The sequence below is a fragment of the Halichoeres trimaculatus genome, unplaced genomic scaffold (genome assembly GCF_033239565.1).
Source record: "Halichoeres trimaculatus isolate MK-OKI-2021-1 unplaced genomic scaffold, fHalTri1.1 fHalTri1_scaffold_5, whole genome shotgun sequence".
Lineage (NCBI taxonomy): Eukaryota > Metazoa > Chordata > Actinopteri > Labriformes > Labridae > Halichoeres > Halichoeres trimaculatus.
The window spans coordinates 1,750,692-1,762,809 of record NW_027437183.1 but is presented as its reverse complement, the minus strand read 5'-3'; the positions used below and the strand labels follow the sequence as shown (position 1 = coordinate 1,762,809).

Below are 12,118 nucleotides of genomic sequence, written 5' to 3'. Positions count from 1 at the left end.
TTGGGCCAATCAGAAACAAGCATCTTGCACAGATGGAAGATTTGAGAGCTTCCTGTTTCATACGACACAAAAATACAATCATTCATTTAATTCCTCTTTTTACACAAACTTTATTTAAACATCTACAAACAGCTGTTTCCTGAAGTCGTCACATCCTGCACACACATTCACCCGTCAGTGTTTATCTATATATCACGTATCTACAGAATACACACACTCATGTTTAAAGGGTGAGATGAAAAAAGTGGCATTGATTGCATAAATTATGTGTTTGTTAAACTTGTGCTTTACACTTTTACTATTCACACTTTTTACAGACATGAAAGGTGTTCACCTTTCTGTGTCCAGTGTTGTAGATACTGCAGGACGGACGCTGTTGGCACTAATGTCTCAGAGCATCGAGTTCGGATGCTTGGTTGAGTTTCTGTCCCTCTGCAGAGTCTCAACTCAAACTGCCCCAGCTGGAGGATATCTAGACTTCACAGCTGCATCGCAAAAACCAACCACATCTGGAGCCCAGGAGGAACCGTCAGAGGTGTCTGTGGCGGATTATCGTCAGGGCGTGGACTGATTCAGGAATTTAAAAACATATCACTGTGGCACAGAGCGCGGATTACTCCCACCAAGACTTTCTGGATCCAGATTCATCAGAGCTAAGGCATGAGGAGGCTGAAATACCTCCACACAAGCTGAGACAGGAAGCGCAGCTCCTCCAGTGTCCACCAGAGTCCGTCTCCAGCAGTGAGTCAGCTCCACAGGTTTGGTTTTTAAGGGGTGCAGTTTGTAAGGTCTCAGAAGTCCATGTCCCAGCCTGACAGTTCATCCTGAGGAGTGTCCTCATCTGGAGGGTAGCTGTCGAAGTAACTGTGGTCTGTGGGTCCTTTGAGCTGTGTGGGACAGAGGACAGAGATTACCTTCAGATTACTCTTTATTATAAATCTGTTTTACTGTAACTAAAGCGCCAGAGTCAAAACAAAAACTCTAAAGATGAATAAATGTGACGCTTGTTTGGCCTGTCAGGGGATACTTCCCCGTCAACTCGTCTCATTTTCTCTAAAGTATTTCAGAGGTCTTAAAAATCAACAGTCAGAGGTTTACTGCTGGGTCTGCTGCTCTTATTAACATGTGCAAAGCAGAAGTGATCTGTTTTTACTTCCTTCCACGTGTTTTTAGGAACCCAACAACCCAACATTTCTACATCTGAAGGAGGAGAAAGTCTGGAGAATAAAGCAAATCAGAGACACGCTCTGCAGGAAGTATGATCCTGGTCTGTCAGAGCCACAGATCAGATGTGAAAGTGAATTTAGTTTACGTCTGTCCTTACCTCTCTTTTCAGTGGAGATGGTAGAGTCCTGGCCTTCAGTCCCTCCCAGTTAAACCCGTTAAACCACCTGCAGACAGGATCAGAGAAACACTCTGTGAGACTGTCCTCTTCATGTCTGAACACTGTCACCGTCTGTTTAATTTGATGCTTCTGGATCCAACAGATGAGAGAGAAAAAAGGTCAAAATGCTGAGCAGCGAGTCCTCACCTGTGCTTCTTGATATCTGTTATCCCGTTCTTCAGGTTGCCAAGTCGCTCTGAGGGGTTTCTCCTGAAAGGTGGATCAGAGAGAGAAGGTATGAAACTCTTAAACACTGATGTCAATATTTATCATGACTGTATGTCTGGACCGAGGGTCTAAAACCTGCAGCTCTGGAGCCTCATGCGACTCTTGGACTCCTTTACAGTGGCTACTTGTAGCTTTAAAAAAAGTTACCTAAATATAGATTTTTTTTATTTCCCTTACATATTTTATTACTAAGTATGTATCACCTCTTGCAATGAAGCTTTAAAATTTTTCTGAAATTTTTGCACATTTTTTTAATTTAAATTTTTTGATTTATTTTTTCAAATTTAGAAAAAAAATTGCAAATTTTATTTACTTTTTGCAATTTTCCTTTTAATTCCTGCAATTTTTTAAAATTATTTCAATACATTTTTTTGGAAATAATTTGAATTTTAACTTTTTTTTTTATTGCTAATTTTCGAAATCATTTTTTCACGTTATTATTATAATCATTATAATTATTGAAAATGTATAAAATGTGAAATTTCAAAAATTTTAGATTTTTGCTAAATTTTGCTAATTATTTGACTTTCAAACAAAAGTAGAAAATTTTGACAAATGATGACATGATATTTCCTTTTTTTTAAAAAAATCTTGCAACTCATTGAAATTCAATAAATTTTTAAAATTCTGAAATTTTTGACATTACAAGTTTTTTATTTAAAATTTTTTTTGGGGGTATTCAAATTTTTATTACAATAAAAACTAAGACACCACATGTACAATTTTAAAAACATAATAAACCTCTAGTTTAGATAATAGTTAACTAAATTTTTACTATGTATAGATTTTTAGTCTTTTTTTGTAAAGATTAAGTAGATTTTTTGCCTCCTGAATGACTTTAACCCAGGTCACCTGAGGTAAAATGGCTCCTATGAAAGTAAAGGTTACAGACCCCTGGTCTGGATGAATCTAAGAGGTTTGGACCCTCAGAGAGTGTTTAGTCACAAATTGGTTGAAGTGAACACACATTTAGGCTGATTCAGTGGTTCAGACTCATTACACACATTTTACAGAAATGTCTGCCCTTTGTTCATCAGAGACGATGCATTTGTTCATACTTCCTGAAAATGTTCCTTTATGTCCAACTTTACTTAAAACATCTCTGGGGAAACGTTTCATGAGTTAGAATCTGTTCAGGTAAATCTGGAGGCATAGCCAAAGTAGTAAAGTTGGATCAGAGGATCTGCTAGGTGTCCCTGGGTCCTTGTACCTGCACAGTTTGCGTATCAGGTCCTCGGGTCTCTTGGTGATCTTTTTGGGGAAGTCCATCTTCTCGATGCCTTTCAGGATGAACGTGTACGTCATCATCTGATCGCTGCCTGAGAACGGAGGACTGTGGAGAAAGAGGTTTCAGATTAACGTCCGATCCTTTAAAGCCTCTCTGCAGACAGACTGCAGGACCAGCACCAACCTGCCGGTGAGGAGCTCAAACACCAGGATGCCCAGCGCCCAGAAGTCCACGCTGAAGTTGTGTCCTTTGTTCAGGATGATCTCAGGAGCCACGTACTCCGGCGTGCCACAGAACGTCCACGTCTTCTGTCCACATCGGACCTTCTTGGCAAAACCAAAGTCGACCTGGGAAGACAAACCTGATCTGTGAACTCCCAAAAGTCAGCGAGGGAGCTCTCTTGAAAATTTTCACTAACACTTAAGGCTAAGGCACTAAAGGCTTCCTTCTGCTACATGCTTTGAGGAAAATATCTGACACTGCTTTTTTAAACACCTCCATCAGAAAGTCTTTCTAGCTCCTAAGAAATCCAATCAGAGACATTTCACAGCTGATATCCAGGAGCAAGCTTTTAGATGCTGTCTTTGTGGATCATTTGCTCACATTTAGGGGGCGCTAAGTCCTGTAGTATCTGTAGACTGACCAGTTTGATGTAGCCCTCAGCATCCAGCATCAGGTTCTCGGGCTTCAGGTCTCTGTAGAGGACGCCTTTACGATGGAGGTAATCGAAAGCCTCGGTCACACAGCCGACACAGAATTTAGCCGTTTGCTCGTCAAAATTCCCCCTACAGACAAAAAAAGACACAATCTCAGACTACTTTCCCTTTTTATCATCTTGATCTGTCCTTCTTAGAGTGGTTTTAACTTCTTCTTCTGAGTCTTTGTCACTCTGCAGTACTCCTCCTTAACACATGAGGGCAGTGTGGTCTGTTTGATTATCTGTTTTTGTTTTCTGCTGAAACATGTTTGTGTTAATCAAACAGGAAGGACAGAGAGGAGGAAGGGAAATAAACGGACGATGCGCAGCAATTCTGGAAATGTAAATACAGGATGAGGGGTATGTGCAGCCCCTGGTATCTGGACACTGGTCTGAGGTAGGCCTGACCAATTTTTCAGCCAGGCTTTTTTGTTTTTTCTTTTAAATAAAACAGATATCTTAAATTTCTCATAAACCAGTAAATGCTGTTAAGTCTTGCTGACAAGTGACTTTATAATGATGTGAAATTAACAATGACTCAACATTTCCCTGTTTTGGATTAACTCTCTTTGCTATGTGTAGTTATGCATGCTTCATTACCTAGGTCATGCTCTTCTCTGACATTGATTTGCTAAAGTTGTGCTAACCTAGCTTCAGTTACTCCCTGTGTGTAAAACTGAAAACACAAAGAAAGGTACATCACTCACTTGCAAGAGTAATTCCTATTCAGTGTATTCAACATGTTACACAACTCCTATTGAACCAAAAACAGTAGAAAAAATGTGGCGATGGCTTGATGCTAACGTATACCGGAAATTGCATTGAAACGCTAGCGGTTAGCATACATTGATAGAACCTCGGTTTTAGAACTGAGTTTTTAGCTTTAATGACAGACACACATCACAGTAACTCTGAAAAAAAAAAATACTAACAGCTCTAAACTTCAAAATACTCACAGGCAGATGTTTTTCAGACAGGAAGACAGAAGAAAAGTGAAGAGCAGCACCTCTATAGATTCAGGACAACCATGGCTAAAGGCTGATGTAGCGCAATTATGTCTTTATGTAGTGCAACAAAATTTCCAGGATGCAAGAAACTCTTCAATAAAGTCAAAAAATTGAAGTTTTCTTAATATAAACTTTAAAACAATGAAAACTGTGGCTAACTATGTAAAAGCACTTCATTCAAGTCTTGGATCAAAGAAAAGTGAAGTATTCTCAGTTTTACATGCTCTGAACACACAAACTGGTGCTGATTGGTGCAGAGCAGCCCCAAGCTGAAACATGACACCAGGAAGATGGAAGGCAAATATAAAATATTTTTTTTGATTTAAATACAGGACACATATCGATCTTTCGGGGCTTTTTTAAAGCAGTAAAAAGTGTAGAATTATTTGTTTTTTACAGAATTAAGCTAGAGCTAACGGTTGATTTTCTGCAGATTTTCAAAGAGGGTGTGTGAATAAACGCGATGTTAACAGTGTCACAAATCCAGCGTTCTTTCCCGCCGTTTTGTGATACATTCAGGGACCCTCGGAAATGTGAGAATCTCACGATAACGCCACTTTATACAGCTTTTTAGTAAGAGAAACTGTTTGTAAATGCATTTTAGCTTGTTTAAGTGCTTGGAAATTCCTCTCTGTTGTGAAGTTGAACAAATATTAAAGGGCAAAGGTTTGTAAGACAGTAAAACGTGCCTGTGAGGTGTTTCTTTGTTGTTGTGGGCGTAAAAGGACAAAAAATAAGTAATTTTATTCACAAGATATTTTTAAAATCATTTTGGACAGATTTTTTTTCTGACTCCAAGAATCAGGATATGTATCAGACTAAAAAAAATCCTTATTGTTTGTCAGATTCCTTCAGATTAGACATCTAAACCTCCTGAAACCAAAGAAAGCATGTTTTTAAACATCCTCAGTCCATGTTTGTCTGTTCTGTCTCACCTGTCTCTGAGCAGACTCCACACCTCTCCTCCCAGACACACCTCCAGCAGCATGTACACGTACTTATTATCTCTGAAGGTGCGGTACAACCTGCAGGAACACAGCAGACAGTTAGCTCACCTCTACCTGCTTTATTACACCTCCAATAAATCATTTCATTCATTACTGATTAAATGATTAAGGGAAATAAATTTGTTTAATCTGTTCCTGTTTGATAAAGCGTCACTTTCAATGATCTTCCTCTTAAATCGTTCACGTTAGCAGACAAACATCCTGACTGAGGCTCATCAAAGAGCATTAAAGAGGGTTTAAAAGCAGCAGGGAGAGAAATAATGAAGCAAACAGATCGTAAACACTCAGCAGGAGGTCTGGATGAATGGATGCAGACTCAGCAGGGGGCATCGCAGCGTGGTGGTAGAGTTAGGACATTAGCTCACATGTTAGCGTGATAATCTGAGCAGTAATGTGACAGTAATCAACCCTGTGGTCGTGTTTTGCAGACGTCAGGAATACGAGACGATGTTTGAAAGATGTGGGGAAGATGCACTAAACACATCCTGATGAAAACAGAGGAAGATGGCTCTGTCCTCTAAAAAGGTGAAATAAGATGATCGCAGAGCGGAGGAATAATCCTCTCCTCTCATTCATAAGGAGTCCGGATGTCGAAGCTGCCGACGTGTGAATATTTCAGCCTCTGACCCACTGAGACGACCTAATCTGCTCCAGACCTCCGCTGTGATCTCATCACAAAGCAATAAGAGCCTGACGGCGTCCTCAGAATGAAGACCTGGCTTCATCCTGCAGGAGAGGAGCTTAAAGGAGGAGGAGGAGGAGGAGGAGGAGGTGATGAAGAGGACTGACTTGACGATGAAGGGCGAGCTGGCCTCAGACAGGATCTTCCTCTCGGAGTGGATGTGCTCCTCCTGCCGGTTGTCCACCACGTGTTTCTTCTTGATCACCTTCAGAGCGAACGTGATGTCCTGCCCCTGCACCTTCACCTGCGGAACATGAAACAGGAAGTGATGTCACAGTTTCAGTGTCGCTCAGATGTTAAAAACACAAAACAGCTTCTCACAAGTTCGACTCGTCCAAATCCTCCGACTCCCAGCGTGGCGATGACCTCCAGCTGGTCGAACGGGCGTGACGCTGGGAACGCTGAGACCATCTCCCTGAGCTGGAGGACGTCTGGAGGCAGCGGCTGGCTCTGGTGGCGAGACACCGACTTCCTGTGAGAGCAGAGCTGAGGTCAGAGCTGAGCTGAAAGAGACGGGGTGTAGCTTTCAGTGCTGAACCCACCGAGCGTGTCTCTTCTTGTCGTCTCGGTCGAGCGTGGCCACGTAGCCCTGCAGGTATTTCTGCAGCTCGTTGAAGGTTCCCACGGTCTGATCGAAGGTCCTGCAGAGAAAACGCACACACGCTGGCGTCACTGAGGTCTCTGATCCCCGTCTAAAGCTTCATACGTGGTGGTTTTACTCACTCTCTGTCAATGACCAGACACTCCACGCCGTTCTCCTCAGCGATGATGTTCGCTGACCTCAGGTCGTCACTGAAAGAGGCAGAAAGATCAACGACAGGCACAATGACGTCAGGATGAGGAGGATCTGCAGCTGAACTTTTCAGACGATAATAATAAATCCACCACGAAGAAGGTGGAGCGGTCTGAGATTCACTTTTTACCTGATGAGCGCCTTTTCTCCAAAGTAGTCTCCTTTGTGCAGCGTGTTGATGATCTGAGGCAGCTTGTGGTCCTCTGTGCTCTGCGTCACCTTCACCTGTAAAACCACACACACAGACAACACAGAAACACAGACAGACAGACAGATCTTCAGAGAGCGCTTTGTTCCTTCACGTCTGTCGCTCTGAATATTCCCTACAGTGGCCTGAAAGTGTCAGGTGGTTTGCAAAAGCGATATTTGTGTTTTTAAATGCAATAACTGCAACAAAAATACAAAAGCAACACAAATACAAAAGCTACAACATGAACTGAACGCAAGAGCAAAAACACAAATGCGAAATATTGAACAGAAATAAAGAAGCCACAACAAGAACGCAAAAGCTACAACAAAATTGAAAAAGTTTCAATATGAATGTCAAAGAAAAAATTGAAAAAGGCACAACAAGTATGCAAAAGCTACAACATGAATGCAAAACCCACAACAAAATGCAAAAAATTACAACACAGATACAAAAGCTACAACGTAAAATAAATGCAAGAGCAAAAACACAAATGCAAAAGCTAAAACAGGGATGCAAAACAACACAAATGCAAAAATAACAACACAAATGCAAAAGCTACAACAAAATTGAAAAAGCCACAACAAGAATGAAAAAGCTGCAACAGGAAATCAAGAAAATAACAATTGCAAAAGCACAAATTTGAATGCCCAAGCCCTAGTATAAATGCAAAAGCTGCAACATAAATGCCAAAGCAACAACATGAATGCAAAAGCCACAAGAGAAATGCAAAAAAAACAACAAAAATACAAGAGCTACAAAATGAAATGAATGCAAGAGCAAAAACACAAATGCAAAAGCTGCAACAGAAATGCAAAACCTACTATACAAATGCATAAGTCCAAAAACTGCAAAAGCAAAAACAGAAATGCAAAAGCTTGAACCAAATTGAAAAAGACACAACAAGACTGCAAAAGCTACAAAAAATTGAAAAAAAACACAACAACAATGCAAAGGATACAACAAAAAATCAAGAAAATAACAACTGCAAAAGCCCTAATACAAATGCAAAAGCTACAACACTAATGCAAAAGCTACAACGTGAATGCAAAACCTACAACTCTAGTGCAAAAGCCACAACAGAAATGCAAACAATAACAGAACTAATACAAAAGCTACAACATAAAATGAATGCAAGAGCAAAAACACAAATGCAAAAGCTGCAACATGAATGCAAAACCTATAACACAATCACATATCCAAAAATAACAACACAAATGTAAAAGTTGAAAAAACTTGAAAAAACTATAACATGGATCCAAAAGCAACAACACAACTGCAAAATACAAAGCTATAATAAAATGCAAATTTCAACACATGCAAAAGCTACAACACCAATGCAAGAGAAAAAATACCAATGCAAAAGCCACAACATGAATGCAAAACCCACAGAACAAACGCACAAGCCATAACACAAATACAAAAGCCACATGAATACCAGAGCAAAAACAAGAGTGCAAACAAAAAAAAAAACAATAGCTACAACATGAATGTTAGAGAAAAACACCAATGCAAAAGTCACAACACATCGGATGTTACATGGGGCCATTTTTTCCAACGGACACGGAAAAGTTGTGAAAGTCAGTAAATGATTTTCTTTTTAACTTTAGCTTTTTGAATCAACAATGTTAGCATTAGCACTAACTAGCCGTAATTTGTCTGCACGTGGAGTCTGAGCGGTGAAAACATGACGGGTTTGAGTGACTGAGTGATGGAGTCAGACACATGGCTCGTGTTTAGCTCGGGATGTTGTGAAACTTCCTCCTAATCTCTCAGGCTTTAAAAACCAGCGGCCCACCCGGTCGAGGTCAAACAACCACCCCCGCCTGATGACATCACAACCGTACCGCCGTGCTGTTTTTAAGGTAAGTGCCTCGTTTGACCTCTGACCTTCACTTCCCATGTTTTTCCTGGTGGCAGCCGCTCTCAGAGTTTAGAGGAGGGGGTGAGGACAGTTTCCTGTATTAGCCGCTCCTCCTCCTCCTCAGTAACAACATGTGTCTCTGCTCTTCTGAATCACCAGCAGGAAAGATGCTAAAATCTGTGAGTGTGTGTTGCTTCATACAGGTGTTACAGTCAGGTTACCTTCCCCTGAGCGATGATGTAGAAGGTGCTGCCCTCCTCTCCCTCCCGGATGATGTACTCCCCTCTGTCGTAGTACTCCTGCAGGGACAGAGGGAGAGATGGTCAGATGTGAAGCGTCTCATTGATCCCAGCATCGACCCGCCTGCTGCGCCTGCTGCGCCTGATGCTGCTGTGATTCCTGGTAGCTGCCCCCCTGCGGCTCAGAGCTGCTGTTCAGACATCGATGACCCCCGTCAGTCGGAGGATCAACCAGCTGATGAAAGGATGGAGGGAGGGGCTCCAGGGGTCGATGAGACATGAGGTAATAGTAGTTTTTAATGTGTCTCAAGTGACTCAGGACAGGTGGATGATGCTGATAAGAAAGAAGAGGATGTTTGTCAGGGTGTAAAAATTCCTCCTCCTCACCTAAAAAAGGTAACTGTTTGCCTCAGTCTCTGTATCATGTAGACAGTTTTTATAAACCAACCTCTCTCTGATACTGACAGGTGTTAAACTCGCCTCTCCTGAAGCGTAAACGGGACGTAAACAGACTCGGACGCTCGAGGAAAACGCCACTCGTGTTGAGAGCTCGTACGGTAAACAGCGGAGGATGTTTACACCTCATTTGCTTGTTTTTAGTTGAACAGATTACAGCCGTCGTGTCAGCTGAGGGGATTCTGTCCCAGAATCATCCTGATCACCTTCATCCTCTTCCTCACCTCAGAGCTCTGAGGGGAAGAGTGAAGGGAACCTGAGTGTTTAATCTGAGGACACTTTAAAGTGTCGTTCAGCTTTATGAGCTCGTAAACTTCAACCAAACAAACTCTTGCAGTCACATGTGAGTGTAATCTGGATTCACCCCAAGAGTTAAGACGTCATTTAAAGAGTGTTTTCTTTAAGTTCCTGTCCACCTGTATATAGACACTAGCATCTGTCATAAGCATTGAAAGCCAGCAGGAGGCGAAATGAGCCATTAAGTCTAAAATCAGGTTTTGAACCAGGCTGTAAAAATGTTTATATCTGCTCTGAAGATGAACTATTGGAATGGGTGTGTGTGTGTGGTTTCTGCTGTTTCTACAGACAGCCTCTAGTGGACACTCCAGGAACTGCAGTTTATAACACTTTGCTTCATATTCTATTTGTTTGCAAAGTATAAACCTAAAATGTACTAAATTCATTCATTGACAAGCTTAAGCTCTAATGATAATAATTTATAATAAAGACAGAAAAGTGTATTAAATTCCATAAATAATAAAAATCTAGTGAATAATCATCCAAGCTTGAAGTTTTTCATGTTTGTAATGTCTGAGTTTTTTATTTTAATAAAAAAATATTCATATCAACAGAATATTTTCTTTTAAAAATGAAAAATTTGTAATGTCATACATTTCATAGATTTTCTAAATTCTGGAATTTCAAAAAGTTGCAAAATTTAAAAAAAATGCAATTTCAAAAATTTGCAAAATTTTACAAAAATGTCAAATTCTTGGGATTTCAAAATTTCATAAATTTGCAAAACTACTAAATAAATAAACACATGTAAATGTAAAATGTTCTAAATAAAAAATGGAATTTAAATAATTAGAAGAAAAGAAAAAAATTAAAAAAAATCGCAATTTACAAAAATTTTCAATTATTTTTTTTTTAATGAAAAATTTCTAATGTCATAAATTTCATAGATTTTCTAAATTCTGGAATTTCAAGAAGTTGGAAAAAAAAAAGAAACGCAATTTCAAAATTTTGCAAAATTTTACAAAAATTTCAAATTTTTTGGATTTCAAAATTTCATTAATTTGCAAAACTAATAAATAAATAATTAAATCAATTTAATTGTAAAATGTTCTAAATAAAAAAAATGGAATTTGAATAATTAGAAAAAAGAAAAACAAGAAAAAAAATTTAAATTTACAAAATTTTCAAATTTTTCAAATTTTTTTTAATGAAAAATTTGAAATGTCCTAAATATCATACATTTTCAAAATGTATCAAATTTCAATAAGTTACAAAATTTAAAAAATGAATTTGCAAACGTTTTGCAAAATAAATAAAAAGATTCGCAATTTACAAAAATAAAAAAAAAATACATTTTTTGACAGATGTTATTTTTAGTCATTCTGGATATCAAGAGGAGAGATATCTGAGGGGAAAAAGCAAAAAATAATTTCCTGAATCGATCTGTAAAATGAGCAAAACGCACAAGATCTTCATGAGCTGTTGGAGGGGCTGGGCTTTAGGCATCGGGGTCTACCTCATAGCTCCACCCCTCACATGCCGCCTGACAGCCTGGCCAATCAGAGTGAAGGGGTTTATGGAGCAGGGAGCCTTAAAGAGACAGTAGCCATAAGAAAGTGTTTCAGACAAAAGCTGAAACAAGGGTTTTCTAAAAAACTTACAACACTAGAGAGAGAAAAATAGAGATTTTTATGGGCTGTAAATCATACAAAGACACTACAGAGGCTCCAGAGGGACAGAATAAAGACTAAAAAGTAAATTACCCCCTCTTAAGGCTTTTGATTATTAGGTTTTACCAAAAGTCACCCAACATTTTGTTTTTTTTAAAGTTAAAAATCTACTTTTTTCTGATTTATAAGGTTTGTGTTCAAAACCCAATGGGACAATGTCTTGAACCTTGTTGGCTTCACTTCGACCTCTCTGAGTGAGATCAGGAGTTTGTGTTAAAACAGGAAAGATTTCACACTGGACGCATCAGGAATGAGGAGTTGGATTTAAAGCACTGAGTGTCAAGTTTAGAGTTAAATCAGAGAATCAGACTGACAGGGAATCCTGAAAACAAGGAGTCCCAAACCTCCTCACACACTCTGCACACACACACACAAACAC

At 39.5% G+C, this 12,118-nt stretch overlaps 1 protein-coding gene across 2 annotated transcripts in view; it reads right to left on the bottom strand.

The window, feature by feature from the left end:
- Positions 1-97: 97 nt before the first annotated feature.
- Positions 98-12,118, bottom strand: part of prkg2 (protein kinase cGMP-dependent 2) — a 29,704-nt gene continuing 17,683 nt past the window's right edge. For both annotated transcript variants that reach the window (XM_074671211.1, XM_074671212.1), the window contains exons 7-19: positions 9,299-9,376; positions 7,157-7,251; positions 6,957-7,025; positions 6,776-6,874; positions 6,555-6,705; positions 6,341-6,477; positions 5,480-5,569; positions 3,484-3,625; positions 3,024-3,187; positions 2,823-2,945; positions 1,532-1,594; positions 1,325-1,391; positions 98-887 (exon numbers count right to left, since the gene is read on the bottom strand). In XM_074671211.1, the coding sequence (XP_074527312.1) occupies positions 792-887; positions 1,325-1,391; positions 1,532-1,594; positions 2,823-2,945; positions 3,024-3,187; positions 3,484-3,625; positions 5,480-5,569; positions 6,341-6,477; positions 6,555-6,705; positions 6,776-6,874; positions 6,957-7,025; positions 7,157-7,251; positions 9,299-9,376 (1,374 nt within the window). In that variant the 3' untranslated portion in view covers positions 98-791. The remainder of the gene's footprint in view (positions 888-1,324; positions 1,392-1,531; positions 1,595-2,822; positions 2,946-3,023; positions 3,188-3,483; positions 3,626-5,479; positions 5,570-6,340; positions 6,478-6,554; positions 6,706-6,775; positions 6,875-6,956; positions 7,026-7,156; positions 7,252-9,298; positions 9,377-12,118) is intronic.